At 43.7% G+C, this 20899-nt stretch overlaps 1 protein-coding gene across 5 annotated transcripts in view; it reads left to right on the forward strand.

Annotated features, from left to right (window-relative positions):
• LOC100671588 (S-adenosyl-L-methionine-dependent tRNA 4-demethylwyosine synthase TYW1) overlaps positions 1–20899 on the forward strand; it is a 183187-nt gene that overhangs the window by 16709 nt on the left and 145579 nt on the right. For all 5 annotated transcript variants that reach the window (XR_010323721.1, XR_010323720.1, XM_010596312.3 and 2 more), the window contains exon 7: positions 3153–3275. Coding sequence is in view for 3 of the 5 variants with exons in the window: in XM_010596312.3 (XP_010594614.2) it covers positions 3153–3275 (123 nt within the window). In the remaining 2 variants the exon portion in view is untranslated. The remainder of the gene's footprint in view (positions 1–3152; positions 3276–20899) is intronic.

Raw genomic sequence — 20899 nt, forward strand, 5'->3', positions numbered from 1 at the left:
CTAGCCTGAGTCAGATCGTTAAGTCTGGGCTTTTCATGTGAGTTTCAGTTCTGCACCCCACTTTTCTCCTGCTCCATCAGGGACTTACTCTTCTGTTCCCTATTAGGTGGTAGCCAGGTACCATCTAGTTCTTCTGGTCCCAGGCTGATGGAGTCTCTGGTCTATGTGGCCCTTTTGTCTCTTGGTGTTCTTCATTCTCCTTTACTCCAGGTAGGTTGGGACCAGTTGATGCATCTTAGATGGCCGCTCGAAAGCTTTTAAGACCCCCAGACACCACTCAAAGTGGGATGCAGAACATTTTCTTAATAAACTTACTTATGCCACTTGACCGAGGTGTCCACCGAAACTATGGTCCCAGACCCTCGCTTCTGCTACTCTGTCCCTCAGAGTGTTTGGTTGTATTCAGAAAACTTCTTAGCTTTTGGTGTAGTCCAGCTGCGTTGACTTCTCGTGTATTGTGTGTTGTCCTTCCCATCACCTAAGATAATCCTTATCTACTATCTAGTTAGTGAATTCTCCTCCCCCCACCCCAGCCCTGTAACCATCAAAGAATGTTTTCTTCTGTATTTAAACCTTTCCTTCAGTTCTTATAATAGTGGTCTCATACAATATTTGTCCTTTTGAACTGCCTGATTTCACTCAGCATAATGCCTTCCAGATTCCTCCGTGTTGTGAGATGTTTCGCCAATTCCTCCTTGTTCTTTGTCATTGCATAGTATTCCATTGTGTGAGTATACCATAATTTGTTTAACCATTCGTCTGTTGATGGGCACCTAGGTTTTTCCATCTTTTTTCTATTGTTAACAGTGCTACAGTGAACATGGGTGTGCATATATCCGTGTGACAGCTCTTATTTCTCTAGGATATATTTCGAGGAGTGGGATTGCTGAATCATATGGTCCTTCTATTTCTAGCTTAAACCTGTTGCCATCGAGTCGTTAAGGAAGTACCAAATTGATTTCCAATGTGGTTGTACCATTTTACATTCCCACCAGCGGTGTATAAGTGTTCCCGTCTCTCTACATTCTCTCCAACATTTATTATTTTGTGTTTTTTGGATTAATGCTAGCCTTCTTGGGCTGAGATGGTATCTCATGTAGTTTTGATTTGCATTTCTCTAATGGCTAATGATCGTGAGCATTTTCTCTTGTATCTATTAGCTACCTGAATGTCTTCTTTAGTGAAGTGTCTGTTCATATCCTTTTCCCCTTTTGTAATTGGGTTTGATTTTTAGAAGTCCCCAGTTATCTAGTTTCTCTTCTGCACTGTTAGTAATGTTTTGTATTCTGTTTATGCCATGTATTAGGGCCCCTAGCATTGTCCCTATTTTTTTTCCCACGGTATTTATCATTTTAGATTTTATATTTAGGTCTTTGATCCATTTTGAGTTAGTTTTTGTGCATGGTGTGAGGTATGGGTCTTGTTTCATTTTTTTGCGGATGGGTATCCAGTTATGCCAGTATCTTTTGTTAAAGAGGTTGTCTTTTCCCCATTTGACAGACTTCGGGCCTTTGTCGAGTATTATTTGCTCGTAGGTGGATGAATTTACGTCTGGATTCTCAATTCTGTTCCACTGGTCTATGTATCTGTTGTCGTACCAGTACCAGGCTGTTTTGACTACTGTGGCAGCGTAATAGGCTCTACAATCAGGTGGAGTAAGGCCTCCCGCTTCGTTCTCCTTCTTCAGTAATGCTTTACTTATTCAGGGTCTCTTCCCTTTCCGTATGAAGTTGGTGATTTGTTTCTCTGTCATTAAAAATGCCACTGGAATTTGGATGGGGACTGCATTGTATCTGTAGATTGCTTTGAGTAGAGTTGACATTTTCACAGCGTTAAGTCTTCCTATCCATGAGCAAGGTATGTTTTTCCACTTACGTAGGTCTCTTGCAGTAGCGTCTTATAGTTTTCTTCGTATAGGTCTTTCACGTCTCTGGTTAGATTTATTCCTAAGTATTTTGTCTTCTTGGAGGCTGTGGTAAATGGTATTGATTTGGTGATTTCCTCTTCGAAGTTCTCTTTGTTGGTGTAGAGGAATCCAACTGATTTTTGTATGTTTATCTTATATCCTGAGACTTTGCTGAACTCTTCTATTAGTTCCAGTAGTTTTCTCGTGGATTCTTTGGGGTTTTCTGTGTTTAAGATCATATCATCTGCAAAAAGGGTCCTTCTACTTCTTCCTTACCAATCTGGATGCCCTTTATTTCTTTTTCTTGCCTTACTGCCCTGGCTAAGACCTCCAGCACAATGTTGAATAAGAGTGGTAATAAAGTGCACCCAATAATTTTTTTGTGTTTTTTTTAGTGCTGTATTCTGGGGCGTGTTAGCCTGCCCATGAAAGTTACTGAGATCTTGTTTCTTTTAACTTTAAAGTGATCCATGGGTTACTCATCACGTACCCGTTCTTTAAAACAGACAAACTATTGCTTAAACACCTGTTTATTCTTCCTTATTGCCTTAGCTTCTCGTTCAGGGGTGAAGCCTGTCCCTGTGTCTGCCCTTATTCGCTGTGGTTTCTTAACCTCTCTGGCCCTTCCTGTACTCATTGGTGAGATGATACTGAACATCAAAAAAGCCATCATGGTTGAGTCACATAGCGACCCTATAGGACAGGATAGAACTGCCCCACAGGGTTTCCAAGGCCGCAGTCTTTATGGAAGCAGACTGCCACATCTATCTCTTACAGAGTGCCTGGTGGTTTAGAACTGCTGACCTTTTAGTTAGCAGCCAAGTCCTTAACCACCGTGCTACCCAGGCTCCTTATGCTGAACAGATCTGCTCTTAAGTCTTGTTAGGGATTACACGCGTGAACATATGTGGAACGATGCGCTGGGCATGCATAGGTTTCCCGTAATGCTTTTTCACGGTGATGTCGTGTGCCTGCCTGTTTCCTTCCCATCATCCCGGCTCACATCACTTTCACAGGGAGGGCAGGGAAATGCTCGGGGTCCTCGCTCTGTGGCACCCTCTCATGGTGAGAAGTCTGTGGCCAAGGTGCTCCCGTTGAAAGAGGCGTCTCTGTGTCGAGAAGACTTAAGATGGTTTGGCTTTTATAAAATAACGAGTCTGAAGACAGTGAACCCAGAGTTGGGGGGAGTGGAAAAAGATCTTGGCCTTGTTCTGTGGAAACTGCAGCTGAAGCATTTCTGTTCCAGGAGGAGGAGCCCTGGGAGAGCAGCAGCGAGGAGGAGTGTGGCGCCGAGGACCCACGGGGTCTGAACTCTGTCGTTGACGTTGAGGATCTTGGCGGCGTTGTGGGTCGTGTGAAGAAAGAAGAGGTACTGTTATCCTGGGAGACGTTCTGGTTAACATGCAGCGTTCTGTGCTGGAGTGCAGTCCTTTTGAGCTCGTAGTTAAAACCGTGTTGCTGTCAAGTCAATCCCAACTCATAGTGACCCTACAGGACAGAGTAGAGCTGCCCCATAGGGTTTCTGAGGAGCTTCTGGTGGATTTGAACAGCCGCCCTTTTGGCTAGCAGCTGAGTTCTTAAACACTGCTCCACCAGGGCTCCACAAACTGCTCTAAGAAACAACAAAAGACAAATGACAAAGTAGGAGGCAGTATTTGCCTCTTATAGTACAGACAAGGGCATACTCTTTCTATTATACAAATAACTTTTAAAAATTGGAAAAAAAAAAGGAGAGAGAGACCTAGAATCTGAAAATGGGCAGAACACACAAATAGACAATTCTCAGAAAAAGCTATGCAGATAGACTTTCAGTGTATGGAAAGATGCACAGCTTCCCTCACAAGGAAAACGCGAATTAAAACTGCATCGGGGTTCCATTCCTCACCAATCACATTAGCAAAAATTCAGGAGCTGGACAGCATACTCACTGGTGGGGCTGTGGGGAGACCAGCAGTCCTTGCGGGAGACCACCATGTGTAGCCTGGGTGAAGGGGCTTTCGGCTGTCTGCCACAGTCACATAGACTTTTCCCCAGGCCCCAGCAAGCCTTGAAGATACACCTTCACAAATAAGAAACACCGTTGGAACATTCGTAGGAAACAAGCCTCTAGGACACCCTCTGAAAAAGACATGGTGTATCTGCACGTAGGGTTACTATGAGTCGGAATAGACTCAGTGGCAGTGGGTTTGGTTTTTGGGCTTTATCTAGACAATGGGATATTGTGTGCAGCTGTGAAAAATAACTTGGTGGCTCTCTGTGCATTAATACAGTCCCTGGGTGGCACAAATAATTAAATGCTTGGCCACTAACCAAAAGGTTGGAACTTTGAATCCACCCAAAGCTACGTCCGAAGAAAGACCTGGCAATCTCTTTCCAAAAGGTCACAGCTACTGAAAACCTGTGGAGCACAGTTCTGCTCTGACCTGCATGGGGTTGCCGGGAGTTGAAACTGACTTGCTGGGAACTTTTTTTTTTTAATGTATTAATGTCAGTTCCAGGCAATGTTGGATTTGATTTGGAGGCTCATACGAGCTTATGGTTTTTTTTTTTTAAAAAAAAGTATGTTTAAGGTTATGTTTGTAAACTTAGAGTTTAAATGTGTGTATTAAATAAACAGTATTTCCTAACTATGTTCACTGAAAGGACCTAGAAATGCTGAAAGTACCAAGTGCTCAGATCTTGTTTTCCAAATGCCACTCACGGCTCGAAGGGGCTAGGGCTCCTTGGAGAAATGGCTGTTCCAGGGTGGAGAAGGGATTGACAGATGGTTGGCCAGTGGCCCTGAGTCTGAGGAAGACATGTCAGAGGGACTCAGGAGCCAGCTACGGGGTTTCCACAGGCCACATTTGGGAGAATTGGAGCATCAAAAAGATGACAGTAATGGATCCTATTACATCAAGTTGAAAAAACAGGAAAAAAAGCAAGGGTAACGGTATGTCTTTACAGAAGATTCCTGGGTGATAATTACAGAAGGCCGTGCGCAACCGCCAGCATAATAATTGATTTAAGCAAGAATTGGGGAAATTCCCTGGGGAGCAGATATTCATTCATACGGTCTCAAAATGGCACCCCAGAAATGATACCACTTAGAAAAACGAAACAGAACGTCAGCCCCCCCACAGATTACTTATTAATTACAAACTGAAAAATACACCTTTACAAACGGAGCGATCCGGTGGTTCTGGCGTATACCAGGCGGTCACTTTTAGCGTTGTCATTAGTGTGGAACTTGACCTGATATGCCTCCAGGTGTTGTAGCAAGAAGTATACAACGTGTCTGCAGTGTTTGTGTCAAAAACGTTTAATCAGAATCTAATTGGGGGAAACAGTAAGAGAAATCCGGTAAATGAGACATTCTCTTAGGCAGTGGCTTTTTTTTTTTTTTTTACTATAGATGAAGGTTTACAGAGCAAATTGGTTTCTTATCAAACAGCATGTACACACATTGTTGTATGACATTGGTTAACAACCCCACGACATGTCAGCACTCTCTCTTCTCAACCCTGGGCTCCCTATTACCAGCTTTCCTGTTCCCTCCTGCCTTCTGGTCCCTGCCCCAGGGCTGGTGCGCCCCTTTAGTCTTGTTTCGTTCCATGGGCCTGTTCAATCTTTGGCTGAGGGGTAAACCTCAGGAGTGACCTCGTTACTGAGCTGAAAGGGTGTCTGGGGGCCATACTTTCGGGGTTTCTCCAGTCTGTCAGGCTAGGAAGTCTGGTCTTTCTTTTTGAGTTAGAATTTTGTTCTACATTTTTTTCCAGCTCTGTCTGGGACCCTCTACTGTGATTTCTGTGAGACCAGTCAGTGAGGGTAGCGGGGCACCATCTCATTGTGCTGGACTCAGTCTAGGGAGGCTGTGGTAGTTGTGGTCCATTAGTCCTTGGGACTAATCTTTCTCTTTTATCTTTGGTTTTCTTTATTCTCCTTTGCTCCTAAGGGGTGAGACCAGTGGAGTATCCTAGATGGCCGCTAACAGGCTCATAAGACCCCAGACACTACTCACCAAAGTAGGATGTAGAATATTTTCTTTATAAACTTTATAAACTATGTTATGCCGATTGAGCTAGATGTTCCCGGAGACCGTGGTCCCCACAGCCCTCAGTGAGGCAGTGGCTCTACATGATAAATCCGAGTCATCGTCATTGGTGGAAATGTCTTGAAACGGGATAGATTTCAGTGTTTGAAATAACACTATGCTAATTCACGAGGAAGCTGATTTAGATTTCTGGATTTTCCCCAGGGCAGGAGAAGGTATGTAAAGCTTTATTTGTACTGGGTGAAAAGTTTGGGATAATTTCTGGGAAAATTTTTTCTTTGCTTTTTCCCCTTACGGCCCCTAGAGGGCACTAGAGAAAAAGCACTAAGCAAAATTTTGGACAGCCATGTAAATTATTTTTTGAAACGAAATGATTTTGGACTTTATGAACTCAAAGCAGCTGGCTTATGATATTTCAGGTTTCTTATAAAATCTCATATCAAATCATCATATCTTGGGGGAAAATAATAGTTTTCTTCCAACTTCAGTACGGTGTAAAAATCAGCTGCCATTTTTTTATTTTTCGTTATTGTTAGGCTGCAGCGGAGCCTCCGCCTCTGTCTGCTATGTCCATTTTATACTGGGCATCGTATGTCAGACTCAGTGACGGACGGCATGCTGCTTGGCTGTTCTTTTTCAAGTTCTTCGGGCATTGCCTTTGGGGCCGTTCTTGCCTATTTCGGAGCTATTCTCTGTCTGGTCGCTGTTACTCATCACATTAAATTGCCTCAGTTGTTGCCGTAGGGGGAGGCCCAGCATGTTGGTGCTTAAGAGCATTGGCCCTAGAGTTGGATCAAAGCTCTCATTGTAAGACCTCTTTTTGAATAATACTTCCTCGGTTGCTACCTGAAAGGTCTGTGGTTTGAAAGGTCGAGGGTTCGAAAGGTCGACGGTTCAGACCCACCAGTAGCTCCGAGGGAGGAAGATGTAGCCGTCTGCTTCTGTAAAGATTTACAGCCTTGGAAACCCTATGGGGCAGTTCTTCCCTGTCCTATAGGGTCACTATGAGTTGGAATCAACTCGACGACAATGGTTCTTTTTTTCTTTTTTTAACAGGTGTAGAGTCAGGTTGTGTGTCTGTGGGCAAGTTTTATAACTCCTCTGCTGCAGTTTTCTCATCTGTAAAATGGAGGATAGTTACGGTCCGTGCCTCATAAAATTGTTGTGGAGATTAAATAGTCAATCGAAAGCTTTTATTTTATTACACGTAATAACTGCTTACAACTATTGTGTTGTTGTGTGTTGTCGAGTTGATTATGACTCATCGTGACCCCCTAGGGCAGAGTAGAACTGCCCCATAGGGTTTCCTAGGCTGTAATCTTTATGGGAATAGATCGACAGGTCTCTTCTTCTGTGGAGCCACTGGTGGGTTTGAACTGTCAACCTTTCAGTTAGCAGCTGAGTGCTTAAACCATTGCATTATTATTTAAGATATGTTCAGATGGGGTCGATTTGGCCCGACTAGAATGCCACTGTGGTGTTCTGTCTCTCTCCCTCTATAGTGGTGTCTAAGGCAGTAATTAGAGGGCCAAAGAGATTTTGAAGGATGGGAGTGAGTCCCAAGAACAGGAGAGCTAAAGCGAAGCTCCGGGAAGTCAGGGACGTAGCTGCAGGGCAGAGTGCGGGGAGTGTGGAAGGTCTGGGGATGTGCGCCAGCTGCCATTGAGTCAACTGACTCATGATGAGCTCATGTGCGTCAGAGTAGAGCTGTGCTCCGTAGTGTTTTCGATGGCTGATTTTTTTGGAAGTAGATTGCCAGGCCTTTCTTCCGAGGCATCTCAAGGCAGACTCTAACCACCAACCTTTCAGTTAGCAGCTGAGTGTGTTAACTGTTTGTACCACCCAGGGACTCCTGGAGATGTGTAGAGAGGTGAAATAGAGAAGGAAGGCAGGGCAGGGGCCTGAAGGGCTTCTCATGCCATGTAGTGGGGTGTGAACTTTATCCTCCAAGCAGTGATTGAATAGGGAGAGCGGGTCAGGGTGTGGGAGAGGAGACAGTTTCTGCGGAGGTTCAGAGTGTTAGGAAAAATCAAACCGCACATTGCATTATCTGTCGGTCTTGGCAGCATCCCTGAGATGTCTGTGTACTGCCATCTCTGTTTTCTCATTTCACAGGACAAGAAACTGAGGCTTAGACAGATTAAGCAATGACAGGTAAATGGTGCGGACAAGCCCAGACCCCATTTTTCTGTATTACTACCCTCTGCTGCCTCCCAGGGGACAAGTGGGTCCCAGAACGGAAGGGAGCAAGGAGTCAGGAAGGGACCGAGAATCTTAGGTGGTTTATTTTCTGTTCCCCTACGTTGTGATTTATAATTGTAAAGCCTATTGGTGCCTTTTTTTTTTTTCCCTGCAGAAATGTTGCTAAACACCCCCCACGGCACGTCCTGGTTAAGCACACACCCAGTAACATCAGTATCGGGCATGTCCTGGTTAAGCACACACACCCAGTAACATCAGGATCGTTAGTCTGGGAGATGACTGGCAAATGCGTGGTAGTTACTCACCAGAGAAGCATTTCAATTTGCCAGCTATTTCAGTTACGAGAGAATCTCGTTAGTGTGTCCAGTTCTGATATAAAGTTACATGGGACTGTCATCTTCTGTAATTATTTTTCAGGTTTTGACTGTTTAATTTACCCAGAAACAAAAGGAACATCCCTTCACCCCGAGACCCTGCCTTTAAGCCAGCCTGACTCACCCATGGCCCATGCACCCGGACCACTTAACAGTGAGTCCAGGAATTATTTCCTCAAGTCAGATAATCCGATAGAATCACTGGGTCAGAGTCGAACCGTCCTCAAGCTCCTTGTCCACACGTTGAGGATGTTGGTGGTTGTGTAGAGCTAGGTGGTATGGTGTCTATTCGCTGGTGACCTAGATTATTACCCTACTTAGTCCATATGCCAGATACCAGTTTACAGGTAGCAAATTAAGGTATTGTTGTTGTTGTTAGGTGCCACCGTGTTGATTTCGACTCATAGCGACCCTATGTGATGGAGTAGAACTGCCCCATCGAGTGTTCTTGGCTATAATCTTTATGGAAGCAGATTGCTGGTCTTTCTCCCATGCAGCCTCTAGGTGGGTTCGAACTGTGAACCTTTCTGTTAGCAGCTGAGCACTTAACAGCCTGCACCACCAGTGCTCCTCAAACCATTTTAAAACTCTTGACCAAAACCAGTCAGTTGCCTTCCAGTCAGTTGCGACTCACGGCCACCACATGGGTGTCAGAGTAGAACTGTACTGCATAGGATTTTCGATGGCTGATTTTTTGGAAGTAGATTGCCAGACCTTCCTGTCAAGGCACCTCTGGGTTGACTCAGGCCTCCAGCCTTTTGGTTAGCAGTCGAGAGTTTACCGGATTCCAGAGCTCTTGATGCACCTGACCGAACTGCTTTACGATAAGCTTGCATCCTTAAAACTGAGTATACTCAAAAAGCTGTGATTGCTGATGAAAATTGTCATTTTATTTTTTTAATTATTATACTTTAGATGAAGGTTTAAAGGACAAACTAGCTTCTCATTAAACAGTTAGTACATGTATTGTTTTGTGACACTGGTTACCAACCCCATGGCATGTCAACACTCTCCCTTCTCGACCTTGGGTTCCCTATTACCAGCTTTCCTGTCCCCTCCTGCCTTCTAGTCCTTGCCCCTGGGCTGGTGTGCCCCTTTAGTCTCGTTTTGTTTTATGGGCCTGTCTAGTCTTTGGCTGAAGGGTGAGCCTCGGGAGTGACTTCATTACTGAGATATAAGGGTGTCTGGGGGCCATGATCTCGGGGTTTTACCAGTCTCTGTCAGATCAGTAAGCCTGGTCTTTTCTTTTGAACCAGCTCTTGTCCGTTCCTGTCTTCTCATCCTACCTCTGGACAGGAGCCACCCATTTGGTTTCGTGTATCTGCTTGAATTAAGAAGTACACTCTTCATGAGTATCATTTTATGTTTTATAAAAAAAAAAAGTCTAGTCTAATCTTTGTCTGAAGAGTGGGCTTTGGGAATGGTTTTAGTTCTGGATTAGCAGAGTGCCTGGGGACCATGGTTTCAGGGGACATCTAGGTCAATTGGCATAACAAAGTTTATTAAGAAAATGTTCTGCATCCCACTTTGGTGAGTGGTGTCTGGGGTCTTAAAAACTACCCAGTGGTTTTTAAACAGGGTGTTACTCAGTTTCTGTGCCTTTGATTTGTTTTCCTTGCTCTTCCTGTTGTTAATTTCTACTTTGATGGCATTGTGATTGGAGAAGATACTTTGTATCATCTCAGTGTTTTGGATTTTGTTGAGGGTTTCTTTGTGGCCTAAGATGTGGTCTATTCTGGAGAACATTCCATGTGTGTTGGAAAAGAATGTGTACTTTGCCTGTGTTGAGTGGAGTGTTCTGTATATGCTATGAGGTCAAGTTGGTTGATGTAGTCTTTAGATCTTCTGTATCTTTGTTGACTTTCTTTCTAGATGTTCTTTCCTTTCCTGTGATGTTTTGAAGTCTCCTACTTTTATTGTGGAACTGTCAATTTCTCTTTTCAGTGCTGTTAGAGTTTTTTTTTTTTTTTTTTTATGTATTTTGGAGTCCTGTCATTGGGTGCATAGATATTTATTATGGCTATGACTTCATGGTGGATTGTTGCTTTAATCATTATCTAATGCCCTTCCTTGTCTTTTATGGTGGATTTTGTTTTAAAATCTATTTTATCTGAGATTAGTATTGCCACTCCTGCTCTTTTTTGGTGGCTGTTTGGTTGATATATTTTTTTTCATCCTTTGATTTTTAATAAACTTATGTCTTTCTTTCTAAGGTGTGTCTCTTGTAGACAGCATGTTGATGGATCTTGTTTTTTTTCAATCCATTCTGTCACTCTCTGTCTCTTTATGGGTACATTTAGGCCATTTATAGTCAGTGTAATTATTGATAGGTGTGAGTTTATTGCTGTCATTTTATAGAGTGCTTTTTTTTTGTGGTGCTGACATTTTCCTTGTTCTTCGTACTCTCCTGTGCTGAATTCCTATTGTTGTGGATTTTTTTTTTTCATTTCTTTTTTTTTTTTGTAGATTTCATGTTTACTAAGACTTTATTTTTCTTTATTTTGATAAGTAGGTTTGTTAACTTTCTTTGTGGTTACCTTGAAATTTATTCTCATGTTCCTAAGTTTGAACCAGTCTTTTATTACTTGGTATCACCTGGCCTTCCTCTCCATTTGAAAGTTCTATACCTACACTGTTTATCCCTTTTTTATTGTCCTGACGTTGTTGTCATTTACAGATTAACCTCTCTGGTTTCCCGTTGTAAATCTTGCAGTTTTGATTAATCCTTGAGAGTTTATTGACTAGGTTGGTATCTGGCTGATGCGGTCTTGCGTCCTAGATTCAGGCTGTCATCTGATATTGTTTGTTCTCTGACAGAAGGATTCCTTTTAATAATTCTTGTAAGTTTGGTTTGGTTTTTGCATGTTCCCTTAATTTCTGTTTATCTGGAAATGTCTTAATTTCGCCATCATATTTGAGCAAGAGTTTCACAGGGTATATTATTCTTGGTTGACAGTTTTTTTCTTTCAAGGTTTTATATATATGTCATCCCATTGCCTTCTTGCCTGCGTGGTTTCTGCCGAGTAATCAGAGTTTAGTCTTATTGTTTCCCCTCTGTATGTGACTTTTTGCTTTTCTCAAGCTGCTGTTAGGATTCTGTGTCTTTGGTTTTAGCAAGTGTGATTATGATGTGCCTTGGTGATTTTCTTTGGGGGTCTATCCTATATGGGATTCGTTGGATGGTCAGCTTTTCATCTTTCGTGATGTTAGGGAAGTTTTCTGTCAGCAATTCTTCAGTGATCCTCTCTGTTTTCCGTTTTCTTCCCCTGTTGTGGAACTCCACTCACTTGAAAATTTTTACTTTTGATTGTATCCCACATATTTCTCAGTGTTTCCTCGTTTTTCTTTGTTCTTTTTTTCTGATTTTTCCTCAAACAGAGTTGTAGCCAGGTATTTGCCTTTAATTTCGCTGATCCTGTCTTCCATTGTTTCACACCTGCTTCTCAGACCTTCTATGGCGCTGTTCATTTCTGAAATCTTGTTGTTTATCTTTTGGATTTCTAATTGCTGTTTTTGTGTGATTTCTAGTTGTGATTTTGTTTTGACATTTTGTTGCTGTATCATTTTCTTGAATTCTTCCATTGTTTTGTCTATCTTTTCGACGATTTTGTCTGCCTTCTCCATGATTTTGCCTATTTTTTCCTCATTTTTGTCTGCTTTTTCTTTAACTCTTGGATAGCTCTGATTAGAGATTTGAATTCCCTATGAGATAGTTCCAGTGCCTTTTGTTCTGCTGGAAGGACATCTGGTATTTTATTTTGGGCACCTACTAGAACCATCCTGTCTTGCTTTTTAATATGTTTTGGTATTGTCTGCTGTCCTCAGGACATTCAGTAGCTGTTTTCTTCATTTATTGATTGTAGATTTGTTTGTTTTGTCCTGCTTTTTTGTTTATTTGGTTATGTCTGAGCAGGCGGGCTGGGCATTCTTTGTTGTTTGCTTGTCTCTAGGCACAATGCTTCTCAGCATCTTGTCCAATTTGCAGGGTCTGTTGCTCAGCTGTGGTGCAGCAGGGGAGATCCAGCAGAAGGGGAGGGCCTGGGATGAGTTGTTTGTGGCATGTGCTGGGGCCAACAGGGCAGAGTTGGGGGTCAGTACAGATCAGGTTCCGGTTGGCTGTGCCTTTGCTGCTTGGGGGTGCAGTGTTCAGCGCATGGTGCAGATAGGCGGGGGGTGGGGGGGAGGTTGTGATGTGTGGAGCTAAGTTGGTGTGGGAAAGAAGAGAAAGGAGAAGAACAGGAGCTAAAAAAAAGTGCTGATTCAGCCTGCCATTGGAGTGGTGCAGACCTGGGGAAGCCTTGCGCTGGTACTTTCTAGCCAGGCAGTGAGGCACAGTCCATCGAGGAGGGACTGATACAGCACGCGGAGCTAGGTGGGCAGAAGAAAGGAAAAGAAGGAAGGGAGAGAGATAAGAAACTAGATTAAAAAAAAAGGGAGACAGAAAGGAACACGTGGCTAGGTGGTCAGGAGAAAGGAGTGGAAGGATTGTAGAGAGAGACAAGAAACTGAGGAAAAAAAACATGCCAGGTGGTTAGGAGGATGGAAAGGAAGGGAAGTAGAGAGAGACAAGAAACCAGAAAAAAAAAAAAAAAAAAAGAAGAAGAAAGAAAAAAAAATGCCCTAAGGGAGCCCACTGGAAGCAGGTCCCCAGTCAAATGGCACTGTACAGCCTGTCAAGAAGCAGAGATGGCACGTGGTGCCAGGTGTTCAGGAAAAGAGTAAGGAAGGAATGTAGAGGGAGACAAGAAATCGAGAAAAGAAGAGAAAGAAAAAAAGAAAAAGAAAAAAATGCCCCAAGGGAGCCTAGTGGTGGGGTGGCATGGACAACGGAAGTGGTTCCCTAGCCTCATGGCACTGCACAGCCTGTCTAGACGGAGCAGAGATGGCACACATCCCCAGGTGTTCAGGAGAAATGAAGGGAGGGAAGGTAGAGAAAGACAAGAAACTGAGAAAAGAAAAAAGAAAAAAAATCCCCAAAGGAGCCCACTGGCTTGGTGGCGCAGATTGAGGAAGTGGCTCCCAAGCCATGTAGCACTGCACAGTCCATCTAGAAGGGGCAGAGATGGCACACAGCGCTGGGTATTTAGGAGATGGGAAAAGAAGGAGCGTAGAGAGAGATGAGAAATTAAGAAATGAAGAAAATAATGAGGGAAAAAGAAAAAGGAAAAGAAAATGCCCACAGGGATCTCACCAGCGTGGTGGTGCGTTCTGAAGAAGGGGTTTCAAGGAGCAGAGATGGCACCCAGAGCCAAGTGTTCGGGAGAAAGGAAGGGAAGGAGGTGAGAGAGAGAGAAGAAACCAAAAGAAGCTGAAAAAAGCAACAACAGCAACAAAAAAGCGGCACTGAAGGAGTCGGCTGGTGTGGGTGGGGTGATTCCAAGTGGTACGGAGCCAGTGTCTCCCCAGCTGAGTGACTGCAGCCCACTGGGAAGGGCGTAGGCTGAGCAGAGGGAGGAAAGGTAGGAGTGGGAAAGCGTGTAATGCAGGTTGCTGGATGCTCTGTCTCCTGCTGGGAGCTCCATGACGCTGCCTTCCTGTACTCCCTGTCCACCGATCTCGGTGGTGGAGGAGTCCAAGATGACAAATCTGTGCTGTGTTAGCTGATAAAGGACCTCCCCTCTGTATCTCTCCTTGCTCTCTGTTTTCTGTCAATTTCTTATTCCATTCGGTGCTCGCTTGAATTCTTCGTCTTCATTTGACGCTTAGGGTCCCAGGATTGACGTTTGTCTCTGTTTTACTTAGTTTTCCGAGTCTTTGCTGTGGAGGGACGATGTGGTGCTTCTGTCTTGTAGCACCATGTTGGCTCCATCTCTAAAAATTGCTCATTTTAAAGCCGAACCATGAGAAACCAAACGCAGACTCGTTGCTGTTAAGCCGATTCCGGTTCGTGGTGCCCCATAGGACAGAGTGGGGTTCCCAAGGCTGTAATCTTGACGGAATCAGATTGTGACATCTGTCTTCTGTGGAGCAGCTGGTGGGTTTGAAACCACTGCCTTCCAGTTAGAAGCCAAATGCTTAACCACTGGTCTACCAGGGCTCCCTGAGCTGTGACAAGCGAGTGGTATATAGGGGATTCCTCTTTTAAAGAAATACAAACCCGAGAAAGTGGGTGAAAAAATTGCAACCATGCTTAATGATGGAAGTTGCCAGATAGTGAATCTGTTACTGAGAGAAGTGGGATCTGTTTTTCTGGGCTAAAAATAGATGGCGAAGTGGTTAAGAGCTACGGCTGCTAACCAAAGGGTCGGCAGTTCAAATCTACCAGCCACTCCTTGGAAACCCTTTGGGGCAGTTCTGCTCGGTCCCGTAGGGTCGCTATGAGTCAGAATTGACTTGACGGCAATGAGTAGTAGTTTTGAGGCATTCACCCATTCATTCAGTCGACATTTACTGACCACTCACCCTTGCACCTCATGGTTCCAGGCCTCGGCAGGCGGACTGTCTATCAAGTGGCCTCTCGACAACCTAGATCTTCTGTCTTCAAAGTGTTCTGTGTAAATTGTGAGGAAGGGAATCAGCTGATGGTAAACAAGGATCAGCTGCTTTACACAAACAATTTACACAGACACACAGACACTCCCTTTCCCAGGAGAAATGTACGCTCTGGTCCTGAAAAGCTTGTTTGTCGTAAAACAAATCAATCTGTTGCCTCGTTTTTCATCCTACACAAAATTGAAGTGGTCCAGTGGTTCCTGGGATGATGGTGTGAAAATTAATTAGGTAGTATTGTATAATATCTTTTTGAAAAAAGAAAATTAGTACTACTTTCTGCCTCCATTATCACATAAAATTCATGTAGTCCTTTTTATTTACGAAGAACTTTTTATGTGCTTATGGCCATTTTTATAAGTGCCTAGGAAGTTAGCTTCTGATGGGCTTTCCTTTTTGTGTGTCGGGAAACAGGCTTGGAGAAGCTTGAAGAAGGCACGTGTAATTTTCAAGGCAAGAGCAGTGGGCGTGGCTACGATAGGCAGAAGAATAGAGACCAGCGTAGATTAGTGGTTCCCAAGGGCTGGGGCCAGGGAGTCGTCGTCAGGTGCCCTCGATTTAGACTCAGGGCGGCTTCCTGTGACAGAATGGAGCTGCTCTGTGGAATTTTCTAGGCTGTAATCCTTACAGGAGCAGATCACCAGGTCTTTCTCCCTTGTAGCCACTGTGTGGGTTGGAACTGCCAACCTTTCAGTTAGCACCAAGTGCTTAACCCTTGTACCACCAGGCCCTTGGGAATAGGAAGTAATATGGGGAGTTATTGCTTCATGGCTACAGCGCCTCTATTATTGGGGAGATGAAAGCATTTTGGAAATCGATGTAGGTGATGGTTGCACACCATGGTGAGTGTAATTAATGCCACTGAAGCACATGCTTAAAAGTGGTGAATTTTATGTTATATGTTATTTATCACGATAATATATGTATTTTTAAGCAGGAATAATAGAAAGTAATGGAAGTGGGAGGTGGGGAGGGTGGAAGTAGAAGTTGGGCACAAGACCCTTTAGCTGGCTGTCACAGTCACCGTCCCTTAGGGAAACCAAGGATGTGGACTGAAGCAGTGGCCGTGTGGATGGAGAGAGTGCATGCTGGGAGTGGACACCCTGGGGGATGGTCACCTGGCGCTAAAAGGAGAGGGCGGAGAGGGAGTAGTCAAGGTTGACCCATTCTGGGATCTTCACGTATCTCTGCTCAGGTTATGTGACCAACCAGAAAACCAAACCTGTTGCCGGGGCGTCAGTTCCGACTCACGGCAATGCCGTGAAGTTCCCTTGGCTGTAATTTTACAGAAGCAGGTCACCACGCCTTTCTTCTGAGGTGCTGCTGAGTGAGTTTCAACCGCTCACCTCAGAGTAGCCTCTGATTGCAAACAGCTTGCACCACCCAGGGCCCTTGGTTATGTAACAAATAAATAGAATAAATAAACAAATAGTAACACATATGCCGGAAGTGGTCGTTACAGTTGTTACGTGCTGGGCAAACTGGGGGAGATGTTTGCACCGAGATTAGAATTCAAATCCGAATGGTGCAGTCAGCTTCTGTGGGGAGGCTTTGGAACAGCGGTATTGCTTTGCGGATATGAAGTTGCCGCATAGGGAGATAGGGCCAGCTGCCTCGGAGGGAAGAGATGATAAAGGTTGCTTTGTCCTGCGTGCTCAGGACCTTTCCTCATAGCCTCGACCTCTTTCCACATAGACTTTGTGACTTAATGATTGAATCTGGAGTGGCGACACTCCCATCGTATAACAGCAACGGACACGGACGGCATTTCCACGGCCATCTCTTGGGTGGGTATTCATCTCACAGGGGTCAGACGTTTCTGTTCAAAGCCACAAGCAGGTGTCTGGAGCTCCGGGGTGGCGGTGAGGGCCCAGTGTTGTGGGCTGGGTCCAATTGTGCATTTATGTGTCCTTTGTTGTTGTTGTGTGCTGTCTGGTTGATCCAACTCACGGCAACCCCACGTGAGAGCGTAGAACTGCCCCATAGGGTTTCCTAGGCTGTAATCTTTATGGAAACAGATCGCCAGGTCTTTTCCCCACTGAGTCTCTGGTGGGTTCGAACCATCAACCTTTCACTTAGCATCTGGGTGCTTAAGTATTATGCCACCAGGGCTCCTTGCATGACCTTTGGGGTAACCTAACGCATGCAGGTTTTATTTGTGGTGACAGATTCTTTCTTGCATGGTTAGTAAAGGAAACACAGTAACTTGCTGTACAATTAGTTCAGAGATACTTAAATGCTCTCAAAGTCAAGGTCATTTTGCTCCACTGTAAGACTTGCTTTTAGATCTGAAATTGGTTAAAAAAAAAAAAAGAAAGCTGAAGTTTTGTTTCTTTTATTTTTAAACACTTTAACAAATAATAGCTGGAACCTTCTTTTTATTTCTACAAAATGCTGAGTGTTAAACTCATTACTTTTATAATAGATAAGAACAAATGATTGATGTTTGTTTATAAATTTTTCCCGTTCCATCTGGAACTGTGTAGTTAAGAACTCTATTAACGGAAGCAAAATTGTTCATTGACTTTGCATTTTGGTTATATTTAGTCATTTGGAATGCTGATATTTAGGACGGAACTTAATGTGGGTTTACTTTCTCATTTGGTACATTGGACTCCAAAATGCTTTTTCACTGACTTCATTTCAGAACAAGCCTATTAAGCAATAGAGAAGATAGAAAAATTAACTCTGAATTTCATTGATTTGTTGTCATTCAGTGCCGTTGGGTTGATTCTGCCTCCTAGCGAGCCTGTGTACAACAGAGCAAAACACTGCTCCGTCCTGCGCCATCATCACAGTCATTGCTGTGCTGAGCCCATTGTTGCAGCCACTGTGTCAGTCCATCTTATTGAGGGTCTTCCTCTTATTCATTGACCCTCTACTTTACCATGATGTCCTTCACAGGCTGGACCCTACTGATAACATGTCCAAAGTACATGAGATGAAGTCTCGCCATCCTCACTTCTAAGGAGGATTCCGTCTGTGCTTTTTCCAAGACAGATATGTTCGTTTTTCTGGCAGTCCATGGTATATTCAGTAGTCTTCACCAACACCATAATTCAAAGGCATTAATTCCTTATTCATTGTCTAGCTTTTGTGTGCATGTGAGGCGACTGAGAAAATACCATGGCTTGGGGCAGGTGTACCTTAGTCGTCAAAGCAAAGATGTGCTTTTGAGCACTTTTAAGAAGCCTTTTGCAGCAGATTTGCCCAATGCAATACATCCTTTGATTTCTTGACTGCTGCTTCATGGGTATTGATTACGGATCCAAGTAATTGAAATCCTTGACAACTTCATGATATCCGTTTATCATGATATTGCTTATTGGTCCAGTTGTAAAGATACTTGTTTTCTTTTTGTTGAGGTATAACCCATACTGAAGACCGTAGTCTTGGTCTTCATCAGTAAGTACTTCAAGTCGTCTTCACTTTAAGCAAGCAAAGTTGTGTCATCTGGATATTGTAGGTTGTTAATGAGTCTTCCACCAATCCTGATGCCGGTTTCTTGGATTATGTGCTCATCATAAAGATTGAATAAATATGGTGAAAGGATACAACCCTGACACACACCTTTCCTGATTTTAAACCATACAGTATCTATCCCCTTGTTCTGTCTGAATGACAGACTGCCTCTTGGTCTATGTACAGGTTCCTCATGAGCACAATTAAGTGTTCTGGAATTCCCATTCTTTGCAATGTTATCCATAATTTGTCATGAGCCACACAGTCGAATGCCTTTGCATAGTCATTAAAACACAGGTGAACATCCTTCTGGCATTCTCTGCTTTCAGCCAGGATCCATCTGACATCAGCAATAATATCCCTGGATCCACGTCCTCTTCTGAATCCGGGTTGAATTTCTGGCGGTTCCCGGTTGATGTACTGCTGCAACTGTTTCTGGATGATCTTCAGCAAAATTTTGCTTTCGTGTGATGTTAATGATGTTTGATAATTTCCGCATGCGGTTGGTCACCTTTTTTTTTGGAATGGGCACAACTAGGATCTCTTCCAGCTGGTTGGCCAGGTAGCTGTCTTCCACGTTCCTTGGCACAGGAGAGCGAGCACGTCCAGTGCCACATCCGTTTGTTGAAACATCTCAATTTGTATTCTCTCAATTCTCGGAGCCTTGTTTTCCACCAGTGCCTTCACTGACTGGGTACTCCCTCCATCTTCTTTTGATGCTTCGCGGGACATTAAAAATTTTGCCCATAGAATCCTTCAGTGTTACACCTCGAGGCTTGAATTTTTTCTTCAGTTCTTTCAACTTGAGAAATGCTGACCATGTTCTTCCCTTTTCATTTTCTAACTGCAGGGCTTGGCACACTTCATTAAAATTATTTACTTTGTCTTCTTAGCAACCCTTTGAAATCTTCTGTTCAACTCTTTTACTTCATCATTTCTTCCATTCTCTTTAGCTGCTCTATGTTCAAGAGCAAGTTTCAGAGTCTCTTCTGACATCCAATTTGGTCTTTTCTTTCTTTCCTGTCCTTTTTTTTTCATTTGCAGAGCTTTGTTTACAAAGGTGCCTCAGCAAATGCAGATTATTATTATTTTAATCGTGCTTTAAGTGAAAGTTTACATACCAAGTCAGTCTCTCATACAAAAACTTATGTACACCTTGCTATATACTCTCAGTTATTCTCCCTCTAATGAGATAGCACGCTCCTTCCCTGTTTTCATGTCCATTCGGCCAGCTTCTGATCCCCTCCGACCTCTCATCTCCCCTCCAGACAGGAGCCGCCCACAAAGTCTCATGGGTCTCATTGATCTAAGATGCCCACTCCTCACCAGTATCACTTTCTATCCCATAGTCCAGTCCAATCCCCATCTGAAGAGTTGGCTTTGGGAATGGTTCCTGTCTTGGGCTAACAGAAGGTCTGGGGACCATGATCTCTGGGATCCCTCCAGTTTCAGTCAGACCATTAAGTCTGGTCTTTTTACAAGAATTTGGGCGTCTGCATCCCACTGCTATCCTGCTCCCTCAGGCTTTCTCTGTTGTGTTCCCTGTCAGGCCAGTCATCAGTTGTAACCGGGCACCATCTAGTTCTTCTGGTCTCAGGCTGATGTAGTCTCTGGTTTATGTGGCCCGTTCTGTCTCTTGGGCTCATAATTACGTTGTATCTTTGGTGATCTTCATTCTCCTTTGCTCCAGATGGGTTGAGACCAATTGTTGCATCTTAGATAGCTGCTTGCTAGTGTTTAAGACTCCAGATGCCACCCTCCAAAGTGGGATGCAAAATGTTTTCTTAATAGATTTTATTACGCCAATTGACTTAGACTTCTCCTGAAACCGTGGTCCCCAAACCCCCGCCCCTGCTATGGTGGCCTTCGAAGCATTCAGTTTGTTCAGGAAACTGCTTTGCTCTTGGTTTAGTCCAGTTATGCTGACCTCTCCTGTATTGTGTTGTCTTTCCTTTCACCTAAAATCGTTCTTATCTGCTATCTAATTAGTGAAAACTCCTCTCCCTTCCTCCCTCCCCACTCTCATAACCATCAAGGAATATTTTCTTCTCTGTTTAAACTATTTTTCGAGTTCTTATAATAGTGGTCTCATACGATATTTGTCCTTTTTGCAAGTTACTAATTTCACTCAGCATAATGCCTTCCAGATTCCTCCATGTTATGAAATGTTTCGCAGATTCCTCACTGTTCTTTATCGATGCGTAGTAGTCCATTGTGTGAATATACTATAATTTATCCATTCATTTGTTGATGGGCACCTTGGTTGGTTCCATCTTTTTGCTATTGTAAACAATGCTGCAGTGAACATGGGTGTGCATGTATCCGTTTGTGTAAAGGCTCTTATTTCTCTAAGATATATTCTGAGGAGTTGGATTGCTGCATTGTATGGTAGTTCTATATCTAGCTTTTTAAGGAAGCACCAAATCGATTTCC

This window comes from Loxodonta africana, chromosome 12 (genome assembly GCF_030014295.1).
Source record: "Loxodonta africana isolate mLoxAfr1 chromosome 12, mLoxAfr1.hap2, whole genome shotgun sequence".
Lineage (NCBI taxonomy): Eukaryota > Metazoa > Chordata > Mammalia > Proboscidea > Elephantidae > Loxodonta > Loxodonta africana.